General features: G+C 37.1%; 1 protein-coding gene across 11 annotated transcripts in view; it reads right to left on the bottom strand.

The window, feature by feature from the left end:
- Nucleotides 1-17057, bottom strand: part of TRAK1 (trafficking kinesin protein 1) — a 136447-nt gene that overhangs the window by 11565 nt on the left and 107825 nt on the right. For 7 of the 11 annotated variants that reach the window (XM_071735887.1, XM_071735892.1, XM_071735885.1 and 4 more), the window contains 8 exons: nucleotides 16722-16800; nucleotides 16167-16297; nucleotides 15616-15690; nucleotides 14328-14465; nucleotides 12581-12657; nucleotides 10373-10609; nucleotides 9095-9411; nucleotides 4254-4583 (listed from right to left, as the gene is read on the bottom strand). In XM_071735887.1, coding sequence (XP_071591988.1) covers nucleotides 4254-4583; nucleotides 9095-9411; nucleotides 10373-10609; nucleotides 12581-12657; nucleotides 14328-14465; nucleotides 15616-15690; nucleotides 16167-16297; nucleotides 16722-16800 — 1384 coding nt within the window. The remainder of the gene's footprint in view (nucleotides 1-4253; nucleotides 4584-9094; nucleotides 9412-10372; nucleotides 10610-12580; nucleotides 12658-14327; nucleotides 14466-15615; nucleotides 15691-16166; nucleotides 16298-16721; nucleotides 16801-17057) is intronic. The other 4 variants (XM_071735886.1, XM_071735896.1, XM_071735895.1 and 1 more) reach the window with 1 other exon arrangement.

The raw sequence follows: 17057 nt of genomic DNA, 5'->3' as shown, positions 1-17057 counted from the left end.
AATGTATTTAATGTGGCTTCAACATGATTTTATGCAAGCTAGGATCCCAGCTTAAAATTCTAGCATTTTAACAGCACAGACAGCACACACCTAGAGATATTCTTGAAGAAATAATTACTATGAAATATTAATGTCATTTGAAAATAAAATATATTTCAATATGCATCAATATCTTAAGAGTTCTAAGAAGACTTACAGAATATATTGCTTTTCTGTACAATGGTAACCTCTTAAAAGCATGTATAGTAATGCTACTAAAACCAACTCCAACGTAAGACATTCATTATATGTTTTCATGATTTTAGGCAACTCTTTGGAAAGACCTCCATGGCCTGAACACCAAGTACATAAGAACTGATCCCATAATGCTGTGTTCATGTCTGTTCAAAGCCATCAGTCAGTGGGATTAACCAACACAAGTACTGGAAAAACAGTTTGTGCACCCAAAATCAGAATGCAATTGAGCACACACTGAATCAACATTCACAACATTATTAAGTGCTTTGAATGGCTTGGGGTTTTTTGTTTACGGGAAACCTGAAAGGCAATGAATTAGAACCAAAATGAAACAAAATAAACCAAAAACACCTCAGGCCAAAACAGACTCTGTACTGTTCCAAAATATACTACAGTTTCATTCAAAGAATAAAAATAAATATATTTGAAGTTACTAAAAATTTGCACTGCAAAAAAATAATAAAAAATTACTTTTCCTAGGTGCTCTTAACAATTATGTGTCCTGTATCTTCTTAACCATTCCAATTATGCTGAGAGTCTTCTACAAATTTCAAACTAGTATTAAGCTGGAACTATGATTCTAGAATTTACAACCCTCCTTAAAATTACTGAGTCTACATGCAGTATGTAGCTCTGACAGACCAACATCTACATAAGTATTAAATTCTTCTGAAATGTTTAGCACCATAACTGGGATATAATCCACATGTACAGTGTGGAAGTTACTTTACGTATCAGTGGATATTAAAGGTCTCAACATAGGCACAAGAGCATTCAAGGATCATAACTTTTTTATTTAGTCAGATTTCTGACTATTCGTCATTCTAAAAGAAAAAACTGATACTCTCTTCTGAATACTTTTCTTTTGGATAAGAGATGTATTGGGCACTACCAGCAACCTTTCTTCTGCCTGGAAGAAACCTTCTCTTACGGCTACAAAAGACCTGTAGCTCTACAATGGTGCCAACAGTACCTGAAGAGAAATACTTACAGGATTTTATAAACCTCCTGAGCTAGATTTTTCCACAACGGAGCTATGCTGGATTACAAGCAAAAGCACTATTACTAAAGATTGCATCCAAGATATTTCTGTTTCCCTTTTTATTTTATTTCCACGTCTCAAGCAAGAGTGTGTTCTGCATCATGCAAGGAATGAAGTTATAACCTTGTACTTGTGACAGTTCTCTAGGGAAGTGCACATCCATACACACCTCTGCCTGCACTGTATTTCTTACTGAGAAGTCCAGGAGAGATAGAATGAATGCTGAGGAGGGTTTTCCAAAGGGAGCAATGGCTGCACAACCTTTAAATACACAATAAATTCATAAGCTAGGCACACATCTCTCCTCCCAAAATGTGTTCTTCAGCAGGCAGATTGTGGATCCTAAGAAGCACCATTACATTACTAAGCACCTGCTCTGAAAACAGGCACAATTACCTTCTACCTGGAAAACTGATCAACAAAAAGCATAAACTACAGTTACCCTTAAGTCTTTTCAGAAATGCAACCAGTAATGATGTAGTGGCTCATGGATATTCAATAAATCCTAAGAAGCTGGGCAGTCTGGAGGAAGGATAAAAATGGGAAATTGAAGTTTTCAGTGCATTTGTTTATGCTACACAAAATTATTCTACTGTGCAATTTCCCTATTCCTCTTATTTTATAATTTATAATTACTCAATAGGTGGATGATACAAGATTACTAGGATAATGTCACAGAGTTTCTTTATTTGCCAATTTAAAAAGGTAGGGAATAAGCTGATAAACCTTCTCCAAGGCAACTAGAGTTCTCCCAGGAAAAATCAGGAGTAACTAGGGAATGACCTATTAGTAACATTGACCTGTATTCAAATTGAGAAAAGGAAACAGAGGGAAGTACTAGTCTTTCTTGCCTGTTTGTAATCATAACATTAGTCTACATCTATTTTTCTACTCCAAAGAACTCTCCCAAATCATTACCCACATATGTTTTACTAATCCATACTGTAGAAAAAAAAAACCACAAAAACCCCCAAACCCTAAACTATATCCTAGATATATCCTAGAAATATATATCTATAGAATATATAATATATATATATATCCTAGAAATATTTATATCCTACACTATATATGTCTACATATACTCCATGACAATAAGGTTTCCAAGTTTTCAACACATTCCTGTGCTGAATAGTCTTACAATTAGAAAACTCTTCAGATGAAGTGTAACCTGAATAGCTTTTTTTGTACAATCATTGTATCCTGAGTACATGAAAAACTGCTTGTTCCCTTCCCCTCTGCAGCAACACATATTAAAATTAATTGTATCTTCTCTTGAACCTTTTATTCCAGAGACACCATGAAATGCCAGTTGTTTCAGTCTTTGATTGCTTCAGTCCAGGTTTCTTAGATCTCCAGTGTTTCTTGTTGTTGTTACTTAGACTCTTCAAATGATAAACACATGGCTAATATCCAAAACTGTACACGTCCTGCAAAGGCATTACTTATTTTCATATCAATACAAAGAGTAAATATAATCATTATTCCTGAGCAATAGATCTCATGTAATAAAGACAGCATTTGCCAATGGAAAGGGAAGTTGATGGGTTTGAATGTTCAAGCACTGGAACTGGCTGCCCGGAGAAGTGGCCAATTTAATCTCTGGGGATATTTACAAGACATGTAGATGTGGTGCTTAGGGACTTGGTTTAGTGGTGGACTTGGTAGTGTTAGGTTAACAGTTGGACTTCATGATCTTAAGTGTCCTTTCCAAATGAAATTACTCTATGATTCTAAGTTTAATCTCCATGCAGCTGGCAGCAGAAAGTAGCTTATATTCAACAGCTGAAAGCATTTCACTGCCACTTCAGTGAGAGCTGAGTATACTCTGCACTTCACTAAAATAACAGAAATACTATTGTCTAGCCCTGAGACAATCTAATCTTACAAAGACACATAAAACAATAAATTATGATCTATTTTCAGAAAAAGGAGGGGAAGGAAGTGTCCTTATCTAAAGTAGCTATGTGAAAAACAGGCTGCCTGAAAAATGAGTTCTGGTAGATTTCTGATTCTGGACTAAAAGTAATTCTTTACCAGTGGCAAATCTTAATGAAGACTAACACTTGTATACAGTTTATTAAGCCAAAACTAACAACCCCTTCCCCAAAATAAAAAACTGAATAAAGGAAGAAACCACACAAGCTTAAAACACATCTGTTGTCTGAGACCCTGTTGCCTTGTGCAATAATAAACTGCAAATGTCAGTTTGGAGTATCTAATAATTCATGCACTACTGTGTCACTTGAAAATTTGTGTCTTAATATGTTATAGGAAGACTAGAACTTATGGTAAAAATAGGAAGGATAGACCTTGATAGTGGAGATTAAGAGGGAATGAGGGAAATGTCATTATTCTCTGAATAAAAACATTCTCTTAATTCTTTACCTCAAATGGAATTTAGAAACAGGCAACTATATCTGAAGTAATTGCATAAAACTTGCAAAGTTTCTTTGCTTGATTTTCAAGGCACTTTCATTTGTTTCAGCAAAAGCAACTTAGATGAACCTCTTCTCATCATTTAGTCTTTTTGTTCCTAAAATATAAAAATCTAAAGCATGGCATCACCTCTTACAAACAGAAGAATATCTGCACTATAGGTACACAAAATATGTATCGTCTACACATTACATACACTGAAGTGCATGCACTAAATACAAATCAAAGTTGCATATGCTTCACACAAAGGTTTGTGAACAAACCCCTTCCTTTTAGCAGCCTTCTCCTATCAAAATAGAGTAAAATATTGATCACAGATGCTGGTACTGTTCAAATTCAAATTAAAAGATTATTAAAGAAAGGATTTTTGAGCCAATGTTAGAATGGTTATGTTCTAACTACTGCACGCACTAGCGTGCGGATGCTACACACAAAGCAATACTATGAATGCTGCTCTGGAGAGATGCAAGAATGGCCCAGTAATCAAAATCCTGTAAAGATGTCAGTTTTACTGGACTTAATGAGTTTCCCTCACCAGACCCCTCATCATCGTCAGTCGCGGACTCCTGCATCTCCTCTGTGAAAGCCTGAGATTGGCGGGGGTTATTCTTGTTGTCTGAAACAGTCACTTGTGCTTGTGACCTCTCACCTGAGGTCTCTGTGTGCTGAACTGGCGTCGAGGTAGTTAGGCCCTTGTAAGAAATGTCACCTGTCTCATCTTCCTCATAGTCATTAAGGCAGTACACTTCATCCAGGTCCAGGTCCAGTGTCCTGAAGCCCTTAGTGACCACCCCGGGCCTTGGGTCCAGGATCCCACCCAGGTGAGGCTGAGCCAGCTGCTGCCAGTGGTGCAAAGTGGCAGAACCTTAAAAGGGAACACAAAGACAACCAAAATAAATCTAAAAGGCAGAAGATCTGTCTTTGCTTAACCAGAAGACCAAGGCTTTGGAAGCTCCAAACCTTTAATATTTCACAGAATGCTTTGGGCTGGAAGGGACCTTAAAGATCACCTGGTTCCAGCCCCCTTGCATGGTCAGTGACACCTTTCATTACACCAGCTTGCTTAAAGCCCCGTCCAGCCTTGAACACTTCCAGGTAGAGGGCAGCCACAGCTTCCCTGGGTTTCTTATTTCTAGATTTTAGTATTTCTTGGCAGACAAGCTACAAAGCAAAACTGCTTCATTTACTCTCTTCATCATTTCCAGATAAGTATGAAATAAATTGATCACATAAGTAAGCACTTAGATAGGTATAATCTGTGGGTAAGATGTGGCATATTTGTGCACATGCACAGCCTCTCCCCATTTACAATTTTATCCCCCTAAATTCACAGGATTAAGCAGGAGCAGAGGGAATTAACATTTTGCAGTTTATTAGAGCACCACCACAGATTCCTCCAAGAGGACCATATACCACATACTACTGCATTAAGCTTGCACTAAGAAAGGTGCCAGAAACATGTGAGCACTCACTACTGGTTAACAGGAGGACAGCAGTCACACAGATTACAGCAATTTCAGCTTTCTACCAGACATTAGAAAGCCACATCAACTCCAGGCATGTGTAAGCATCTGACCTACACACCAAGCCTAATAACTTTTATGGCCCCTACCTGAGCCCCTATGCTACAGGAAGCCAACTACTACATAACTAAGTGCTACTGTACCTGTAGCTTCATCCTCGGCAGAAAAATATTTTGAGTGATGAAAGAGGTGCATTTTACAGAGAAAAGCATTCAATATTCAGTATTCATCAGAAAACAATGAATTGGTAACAGCAAGGTATCATATTAAATTGATATACACTCTGAGATGGCCCACTGCAGTCAGGGCAGGATTTATCTGGTTCCTCAAGTAGTGATTAAACACTGTTTGCCAGGGCCTAAGTTCTCCTTTGCATCTACCAATCATTACTGTGCTGTGATGTGTGACTTAAAGCTATTAATTCCAAGCCCTACGACACAAACAAAACATTTATTTTCATCTCGGCCATCTTAAATCAGAACAGCTTTTGCTGTCTTGTTCCTGTCCCCCCTCCCCAAAGCAGAATACTGACTCACTCAACAGACTGACACACAAACCTCTCTCCAGAGTTCAAAGACACAGAAGATTCAATACAGTGCATGGTACATGTAAAAACCTAAACCACTCTAATAACTAGGGAAGAGATAGCTCCACATTATTTTGCTTCTGAGAAAATTCCTATGGAATGAGAAAATTGTCATTCCACTGTAAGGATATTGCATTACAGGAGGCTTATTGCAAAAAGGAATTGAACACGGAAATCATCCTTCTGCAGAAGGACTGGGATCAGAATAGCATTTTAATTAAGTCCATCTCACTCTTTAAAATGTGCAATTTTAGGCCCAGAATAATTGTATCTGCTAGCATACTTTGGATAAGGGTGCTATTTAAGTAATTTTTGGGAGACTAAAGAGGATTTCCACTGATTGGTACTCTTGAGGCTCAAGTAGTAGGAACAATCACAACCCCAAAATAAATTACTAATGAAGGAAACATCCCTATAACTTTTTAAAACTTGTATTTATTCCTGAATTGTCACAAAGGTCAAGTCTTCTTTTTTCTACACAAAGGAAACACTCCTGAACATGGAAAAGTGCCAGCTATCATCAAGTCTTAAGGAAAATGTAGAGCTTTGTGGCATGAAAATACCCACAAGAGTTACAGAAAATCACCAGAAATCAAAATTTATTACTGCACAGTATGCAAGCATAAAATCCTGTTGCCAATTAACTTCTATATACAAGCCTCTGAAGATGCAATGTTTTTCACCTTGAAGCTTACCAAAATTTACACCAGAAAAACTATGCAGAGTAAAGCATTAAGTGGATAAAATTTTATATATTTGCTGTGGAAAAAATGTTCAGGAGAATACCTACATTTTGAGCTTCAACATTTCTACTGGCATTCCACGTTACTAGTTTCTTTTGGAAATTTGAAATCAAAGCAGCCTAAGCTTCATTGCAAAAAGGAGGATATTATCCCTACCTCTTTTACTTCAATGAAGATCTCAAAATGTGTGGAAAAGGAGATTTAACTTTTGTATACAGAAAATTTACACAACGCAGAAAACAGCACAATAGTTGGCTACTACTTTATGAGTTTAAAACACAACATAAGACTAAATTGAAAGGGGGAATACAACACCTTGGCCTATAGTCAGTCTCAGGCTCCTACAAGGCATTTTTGTAAACTATGCTATCCAAAAAAAATAGCATGAGGGAATGTGTAAAACAGTGGGATGGCCAGGCTGAAGTGAAGAGTAATTTAAAAGCAATACAAAGTATATGAATAGAGTTTGTTTTTCTATTCCTAGTCTCTGCATCATCACATGTATAGTACAGGGATCAGACAAAGCTTGGAAATTCCTGATGTGTTGATGCCACAACTGCACCAAAGGGAGTGAAGTCATAATCAGTCCAAGGTTCTAGATCTCCTGCAGGACCTAAGGAATGTTATGTGCTTATGATACAAAAAGCTGAAGATGCACAGTTTAAAAACAAAGCCCAAAACAAGTTATAAAAGCCACTGGAGTGACTAAAGCAAGTCAAACGAAGCAATCATTGTATTTAGCTAAAATAAGGTGGCTTTTGCTTTTTAAAGGTGCAAAAGAAGAAGATTAATTTCTTAGTCCTTCTGTCCCTTTATTTTATTTACTGTGGGATTTGGAAGGTTGCTTTAAAGGCACAGAAGTTGCTGACATGAACTGCACTATAGAAATGATTTTTCTTCTTTCCCCATGTTATGGAATGAGCACCCTTAAGAAAAGAGAAATAAACACCAAAAGCACAACTACTGATAACAGTCTGTAGGTAGAGCAGACCTATTTTGCCCCAGCAGTTTAAAAGTATCCATGCAGTTGGAAAAGAAAAACAACAAACAAAACTTAAATCTCATGAAAAATACTTGGGAATGAAACTAAGCTGAAGTGAGTAACAGAACCATAAACATGTTTTAATAAAATATAACAAAAGCTAAACTTATGAAACAGGCAGACAATAACATACTACAAATGAGATGTAAAACCAGACATGAGAAGTACTTTCGAAGATGTAATAATTTTAAAGAAAAAAAATGACCCAGTGATAACAATGAACAAAAAACAGGAAAAAAAAACCCCAGACAGATAGAAAGATGATAAAGACTTTAAGAGTTTATTGGAAGAAAAAAGCAGATATAATGGGATGCTGACAGAACTCAATTACAGTGGTACCCAATCAGTAGCTGAAACAAAGCTGGATCATCCCTTCCCTCGTGTGGTACAAGAATTTTTGCAACCATTTAAAACCAGCCATGAAAAACTACTAAAATCTGCTAAACAGTACGGACTCGTGTGCAGTGGCTTTAGCTTCATTTGAATAGGTAGATATAACACATCACTTTCTTCAGGACACAAGAAGGGTTATTTCTGCTTCTGAATGTATTATGCTAACTGCTCCTTAGAGATGAAATAATAAATTTGTTCTAAAAAGATGAAAAAGGGAACCTTTGCAATCAAAGCACACACAGACAATGTAGCATAACACCAGTGTTTTGTTAAAGGAAAAGAAGGAAACCAAAGCTAAATTATGTAACTAGCATTTTGGTGAAATACTATAGGAAAACAGCTTCATTTTATTTAAAACCTGGAGGAATTTACTTGACTTTATCTTCCAGCAACAACCTGAATGGACAGAAGAAAGCCAGACAGACTATACTGCATGTCAGCTTCATTAGACAGATTACAGAAAGGAACCGATTTCTGAAATACAGCTCTAGCTCTGACTACCATCTATCTATATCTTGCCTTCTTCTGAGACAAATATGGAGGAAATTTGACTTTAAAAGCCCTCACCTCATTTCACAAGTGAAACCAAAGCCACGGAGACTCATATGTGGCCACTGAAACAGCCAATTAAAGTGCAGAGGTCATTTTTCATCACAAAAATAGTCCTATTAGACCAACTGGACTATCTGAAGTACGTAAAGGTCTTTCCAGACACCAACTTGCAGAAATGAGATTTGATGAACTCTTTGATAATACTCTTGTTGCTTAGATCTCAGATACTCAGCCACCTTCCTTTTCTAAGTATGAAATGACAACATTGGGACTTAGGTTAGATTTAAGTCCCTGCACTGCTAACGTACATCTGGCCTATAACATTTACTTTACTGCCCTGGCTGGAATTGTTTCTTAACACTTTTAAGGCCTGAGGAAAAAGTAGTAGTTAGAAGATTTCAAACCAACAGCGTGGCTTACTGTCTCTAAAATAGAAAGAATATGTATTGCAAAGATGTCCTGCTTTCTGGTAATGAATAAGAGACCACAAAGAGTCACTAAGAACAACAGATAAAGGCCGAGGCCCCTTGTTATCACCTTCTAGCGGTTTCACAATCTGAAGCTTTTCTGGCAGGTAGGAGCGACTGCTGATCGACATTCCTGAATATCCAGTGAATTCTGAAAATCTGGAGTGAGTTCCCAGCGACATGATGCTCTCTGTGGGGGTAACAGAACCACTATGGAGTTCTCCCTTTTCTGCCAGTTCCCGCAGCTTCCTTTCCTGCTCTTCTTCGAAGAACTTCCGCTCGGAAAGGTAATTCTCCCGCCTGAGGGACAGCCTGCGAAGGGCAGTTTCTAGGTCACTGGAGCCTGGAGTCCCTGGAGTTCCGGGCTTTTTCAGTCTGTCTTCATTACTAAAACATAACAGGGACACACACACATAAAAAAAATAAAAAATAAAAAAAGGGAGTGAGGGAGAAAAAAAATTCATAGAGATGCTTAAAACTTCCATATGACACTTTGGAGACGTTCACCAATACTTTGAAATTATTGTGTCTGGGAACAAATTCCTAGTTATCTGGAGACTTCAATGGCAAACACCAGTATTTTCTTTCTCTTTCATACCAAAATTGTTTCAAGTCCTAGTTCTGGACTGGAAACTCCTGGTAGGAAAATCTGTGCTTTATCTAAGAGTTTTCTCCTACACTGAGATGTTACCTACTTGTTATGGGTCTATTAACGTTATAAAAACTCAAGCAGACCACATCTTACAAGGCCAGTGCTGCAAAAAAACCATAATGAGTCACAAGAGTATATGATGTTGACAAATATTCATTGTTTTGAGATGCTAAATAATTTTTTCCTGGAAAGTGTACACAGAATAGTGTGGAGCTGTACTGGGGGAGGAGACAAGTAGCTAGAAGACCAAAGTTTTGATAGGTTTCATTAATGAGTTTTCATAATAAGAGACCCTACATAAACACAATCTCTTCATATATTTTTAGGATCAAGAGAGAGAGCTCTAGCTGCAACTCAGATCAGAACCCCCTGGCATTACTGCAAAATGATGAAAAATGTATTAAGTTTTAACTGTTGACCACAGCTGAAAAGAGGAGGGGTGGTTTTGTATCATCTGCTGCTGCTGTATCTCAGAACAGGTGCGAGTTGTGAACACTGATGCACAGAACTTTCAAAAAGCTTTTTTTTTTCAAATAAGCTTGAGTGCTCAAGAACTATAAGCACAAAATAAAGTAATTTTGAAGACGTACATCACTGTGGTAACTGCACAATGTAAGACAGAAAGAGGAAAGTAGAAACGCTTTGTCTTTACATCAGAAATAAAACAAAAGCAAAGTCCGGTGCTACGGTACTGACCCATTGTCAGAGGATTCTGTCTCTAGGATGATGCTATTGGTCTTGTTGTCTATCATAATGTTAGAGATGTCTCCCCCATAGAAACTGGAACGTGGAGTGCTGACACAGCTAGAAATGACTGAGTTCATAGCAGAGGACTGGTTAGATCCTGGGATATTCATTGGTGATGGAGTCATGGATCTCTGCTTGACAACCTGGTTAACATTTCTCACCGTCTCAAAGACCCGCTTCTGATGACTGGTAAGACATACAGAGAGGTAACAATCACACAGTGCCTTCTTACTTTAAGAAGAAACAGACAAACAGGTAACAGCATGTTAATGATCCTTTCTATTAACAGCTTCACCAACCACCTTGTCTTTATAGTTTCTGTAAGGTGGTCCTGCACTGGCTACAGCCTGGCCATTACCTGCAATCTGTCGACATATTTCCATTATCCTCTAACATTTTAGGCAGAACATTTGAGAATTATGTGCAGACCCTCTCAAATATTAACAAAAATTAAGTGAAAAAGCTTTTCAGTACATCAGCTAAAAAATACCTTGAAGCCATTTTGTGGAGATGAGCTTTTAAAAAACAAAACTGATTTCCATTCAGTTCTTAAATATGAACTGGATAATCCATTTTAAAAGAGAATTTTTATTTACTCTACTGAGTATCTCTATGAAAGCAAGCTTGTATCTTGTCATTTTCAAACCAACTTCAAATAGCATTAAAAAAAACCAAAAAACCAATAAAAATGGACAAGTTTAGGGATAGGCTGCCAAGGGTAGAAACCTCATTTTTGACCTACTTTTACAGTTCATTCTTGATCACCATTGTCCTTATATTATAAAAAGCATTGTTCGTCTGCTTTAAGATTAAAGATCAGATGACACGTCAGTAGAATTTTTTTGACAAAATAAAACTTCCTTTTCATCATGCTACAGAACTGTGTCTGCTGCTTTGTTTTACAGCTCAGCAATGACTGACCACAAGAACAATAAATCCCTTTCAGTTTAAAGGTAACACTGCCTGGGTATAACAATGACAGGATGCCTTATGCTATTTAATTTTATTCAAATCTCTTTCCTTCTGTCCACAAGTGATCAACAGTTGCAATCTTTGTGTGTAGGCTTCAAGCCTGCAGTTGTATATCTTTAAGAGGCTGAATCTAAGAGCATCTATCAATAAATGGTCTCACAGAGGTTATAGTGCTGAGCAAATAAACAAAACCAAAGGAAGCTATAAAACAAACAAAAAAGGTACGTTTATAGCAAAATGAAAGATATTCTAAAGAGATTAAACTATCCTTAAGTTAAGACTATGCTGGAAGGACAAAAGGGATTTGACCATGATCACATCTTTCTGATTTTCCGTATTTCTAATCAACATTTCACTGTGTGAAAGCCTCACAATTCATGACTTATGCTGAGAGAAGGTTTAAGCATGTGTTATGCTTTCTGTAAATATATAGAATGTTTCTGGAAAGTGGTTATTGTGCCTTCTCTGACTATCCTTTCTTTGTATACTCCATTTCTCTAACACATCCTCTAGACAGGATTAACTTCTTTCTAATTAACCAGGCCATGCTCTGTACAAATAGGTACCATAAATAAACCCTCTGGACCACACATGTAACTGGCGTCATCAAGGCCATTTCTGTGAGGCTGTATCTATGGCTTTCAGACTGTCACAAGTACTTAACTTGTTTCAAACCACTCTCTTGTTTTATTCAACAGAACTTTAGCACAAGTGTAATGGGCATCACATTCTAAGTACCCAACCACTCAGAATCCCTTTCTGCACTGATGTGTGTAAAAATTGGATTAGAACAGTAATTATCTCATAACTGTAGTTATAACACCTGAAGAGAGAGCCTGAGGTACTGAACTCATGCCCTAATCATTAACTGAAGAAACCTTTCATGTGTGTTACCATGCTAAAACAACTTTTCTCATTCTCAGCCTTCAAGAATGAGGATAAAAAGTTGAAAATGCAAGGCAAAATCTACATATAGTCATCTTCTTTTGGTAGCATTAGCAGAGAATATAACCTTCCCAATAACCAGGCAAGTTCTTTTCCTTTCTTCAGTCAGACTCTGACAGAAATACTTCTTTCTAAATCCCTAGTTCAACTATTTCCTGTCTTTTCCTTTCTCATCAAATACTAATTAACATAAGATATAATTAATCAAATCAATGAAGAAACAATTATTTTCAGCCATACGCCAAGTCAGGAGAATCGGGTTCATCTAAATGCAGTTCTTTCCTCATTGACCCTTCTATTTCTGCTGCCAAAGAATCCTGTTAAAAATAAGCACAAAAGAAAAACAAGTAAAACAAGTATTGTAGTATTAACAGATTGCCATTGCAGAAAAAAATTCATTACTTATATAGATTAATAAGGTATCATTCCAGAAAGAAAAAAGGAAAAGAAAAAAGGAAAAAAAAAAAAAAAAAAAATTAAAAATGAAAAATTACTGGAAAGCTGGGAGACTAATGAATATATATAAATCACTGACAGATTATAGCTTAGCTTCATACAGCTACAGTACTTATCATCTGAAGACATACAACATCTGTCAAAGATCCTAAAAAACATCACAGCATCTCAGGCAGCAACAGATTTCAGGTGCTCCAACTTCCTAAACTGAACTCCCTGTTCAGAGAATTCCCTACTCACCTGCTTTTCACACGTAAAGTTTTGATTTTTTTTCCTTTAAAATAAAGAGAAAACACTCTTCCCTTTCACAAAATTATCCACCCACCCACAAAGATGACATGCTTTTTGGTATAAAGCATTATATACTTCTCCTACAGGATTAAATGTGGTAGGCTAATGATTTTCCACTACCTAAATGTATTTAAGGTCTAAATATCAAAAATTCACAAATCCAATAATCTCTGGTTCCATGATTCAACATTTGAAAATAATTTTTATACAAATCACATAAACCTGTAACAGCACAACCATGCTTTTTGCAGCTTCCAGCTGCATTTGGGCAACTAGTAGTAGTTTTGTCTGCACTTGAAATTGGCCTCTGTTCAGACTCAGAAGGGAACACAAAAAGGCAAGCTAAGCCTTTCCTGACAATTTGCTTCTTGTGAGCACAAATACAATCTGTGTTCTTTCTCAGCAGTTAAGATGAGATACTGCTAAAGACAAGGAGCTGCATGATGACGTTAATGTAAAATTCAAAAGAAACTTCACTGACATAATTGCCCTCAGAAGTAATGAAATTACTATAGAGATACAGGGGCAAGCAGAGTCAGGCACTGAACTCACCTAGACATTCTTTACCCATTTTTTTTTTCCTTCTTATCATTTTGATGAGTACTGCACATTACTCATGCTTTAAAACTACAAGATCATAATTAAATGAAAGTAGGTAAACAAAGCTGACAACACCACTGACACTGCAGTAGTTAACATTGTCAAAATATATATTAGCAACAAATGTTTTTTAATAAACCATTGAATTTTCAGTGATTCTAAAACTAGAACATATGTGTAATCAATTCAGGAACTAAGAACTGGAATGTGTATCACAGATGACTAGAAAGATGCCACGTCCAGCAACCATTTTATCAGCAAGTTACATCTCCAAGGATATTTAGAGAAAAACAGGAAGCTCCTAGTGAAAATCAGCCACAACAGTACAGTAGATGCATAACAAAGACTTACAGAACTGTTTAACAACCTATTAATGTTACCCATGATTCACAGCACAAGCTCTGCTAGCTGCAGGTTGTATACAATACTACAGTAGAAACAAGCAACTGCACAGCACTACTGCTTCAGAACCAGGTATTCAAAACAGATCACTCAGGTAACCTTTAACATTATATAAACACACATTTCCCTCATGCTCATATCCAGTCTAGCATCCCTGCAGCTGTACACTCACATTTCCTTTGGTTGGTTGTTTTCTCGTGTGTGCAGTGGCTTTTTTTTTATTTTTAAATCTGCTTACCATAGGGAAGAGACCAAGAGAGTGGTACCGACGTGACATAGCATTTGGCATTGTCTTGTTCCTAAGGTTTTTCAGCTCTTCTTGAGCCTCATGAAGCATTTCCATGCACTCTGCATACTTGTCTTCCAGCTCCCGCAACTGTAACATAGAGCAAACCATCCAAGACCTTGCAGGGTGCACTATCATCACAAAAAGCCTGCAAACTCTTTTCATACTGGTAAAAAATACTGGTGTAGGGAAGAATACCCCACTTCAAAGGAAAAGAATAAACAACCTGGATTACTAACAGGAAAAGCTGGGGGGAAGGAACTGCTTGCCCCATTTTCTATCCTGTGTAGCTACATGAAGCCACTGTCAAGGAGAAGAAATAGAACAAAAAGTACCTTTAGTCTGAGGAGGTACAGTGCCCTACTACTGCCATGATGACTCCCATGGTAAACAGGGTGGGAAAAGGATAATACATTTCAGTGTTCCAAAGGATCTAGAAATTTTAAAATCAAGACTTGCATCCATCCATATGTATGGATATAAGCTCCAACAGCCTAAGACCATGCCTTATTTGACCTTCTTAGCAAACACACTTTATATAATCACTGCAGATGTCTGCATACCCTTGTAGTCTTTTAGTTCATCAGCCATTTCAGTCAAGTATGGCAAAGCTGTGGAAGTCTGAAATACCATACTCCTACAAGTTTCATAAAAATAAACTACTTGGCTCAGACACAGATACCCTGCTAGTGTGTTTTCCAGGAAAGGGACAGAGAAGCGTGAACTCTGTCTTTGGAGCTCCACAGATATAAAAGGCCCATGAGCAGGAAAACTTTCTATGGGCATTCTCACCTTCAACACCAAGAATTCCAAATGCATAAGGGGATCAAGCTTTATTGATTGGTTTTGTTGTCCATTCTGTTCATGTGAACAGAGCACCCAGAAGACAGCCAGCAATCCTGGACTGTCTTCAGTTTATTTGCTGAATAAATACAGTACAAATCAGCTCTTCCATGTTATCTCACTATAGGGTTAAACCACCAGCCTAGAGAAAGCAACCTCTAAAGAGGTTCCTACATCATCCATAAGCCTCTGTTTTTTAAAATGTGTGCCAGATGAAGGACAAGAGAACAGGAAGGAAAAAGTTTTGAACTGTACCAGGAACACAGAATTCCTTCATTCCATATATAGGGAAAATTATTTAATACTTCTGAACCAGTTTAGACTAAAACTCTGACAAGTAAAGTGAACAGCCACTGCCTTGTTACTACATTATTTTAATACTAGGTAATCTACTCACCTCTGCTGTGAGCTGTCTCTGGGCATCTTTAGCTGCCCCCAAATGCTGGACAAGTTCTTCATTTTCAACTGCACACTAAAATATGCCAAAATGTTAGAAACACTGTGATGATGTCTTTATCCTAAACTACATGTAAGTAGGAAAATTCTAACTTTTCTCAAGACCCTCTCTGCAGCAATATTAGTCCATGTTAGTTTAAACACATTTAAACAACACTTTAAAATGTTAATGCAGGAACACCCAGCATCAATCTGTGCTCTGCTAAGTGAATTTCCAGTATGTGTCCACTGAAACTTTTCCATGACATTGTCTTAACAAAATCATTTAGGGCACACCTAATATTTACAATAAATTTAATTATTCAATATGTAATTTATGCATTTTTTTAACATACTGATGCTTTCTAGTCAAGTACACTAGATATTAAGCATCAAACAAGGTCACCCAGATAAGTAGGATGGAAAATTTCCTTTAGTATACAGAGGATTTTAATGTCTTCCCACCACAATAGTAGTAAATCATAACAGTAGTCTTGCAACTGGGTTCCTTACAGCTTTTGCCTTTTTCTGCAGATCAACTATCTGAGAGAGAAGATGGGTGATTTCTTCCTGCTGCCGGGCAGCATCTTCAGTTTTCTTTGCTAACTCTTCGGAGATATTTGCAATCTGGATGTTTGCATCCCCTTTAAGAGAAGTGATTACAATTAATATTACAAACCCAAAAGCAGACAGGTAAGCAGAAAGATGTTTGTTTGAAGCATCACTTGATTCAGCAGAATCCTTCCCCAGTAACACAGCAAGGTATTTTTGAAAAACAGCAATAGAACATACAAAAACAGAAACATCAAGTGGTCATGACAGCAAAGGAGAAAGTACTTTTTCTTAATTATTTTTTCTACATAAAACTTTTTGCAACTGAGAAAGATTTAGCTTATAGCTAGAATTTTCTGCTTAGAAGTTTCAGCCAGAAATTTTCTCCTCACAACCATTTATACAGGGGAAAATAGTACTACCAAATCCCATCACTGAGAAACATGACTCACTTGTCTTTTATTGTTTTTTTACAGAACAATCTCAAATGAGAACAGAAAAGAAATGAGGACATACTTAGCTCTTTAACACAGTCATTGACAAGTTGTTGTTCTTTCTCTTCATAAGTAATTGTCTCAGTCTTCAGTTGACAGGCCTGTTCAAGAAATCCACATCAAATATGCTACATTAGCACATTTGCTCTTTGCCAGTCTGTTGCTGCATTTCCATCTGCTTCAGAAAGACAAACTTTTCTAATCACTCGTTCAGGAAGACAGTGACAAACTACAGTTTCTGCCTGCCCTCCCCTTCATGTTTTCAAACAGGGAGGCAGGTGGACATCCAGCAGAGACATTACTGCATGGAGAAACATGCATCGTTATCATCATATCTCCACTAGATGTCACCTGTATA

This window comes from Heliangelus exortis, chromosome 2, assembly GCF_036169615.1.
Source record: "Heliangelus exortis chromosome 2, bHelExo1.hap1, whole genome shotgun sequence".
Classification (NCBI taxonomy): Eukaryota; Metazoa; Chordata; class Aves; order Apodiformes; family Trochilidae; genus Heliangelus; species Heliangelus exortis.
The sequence above is the reverse complement of the archived record's forward strand: the minus strand, read 5'-3'. Positions and strand labels throughout refer to the sequence as shown.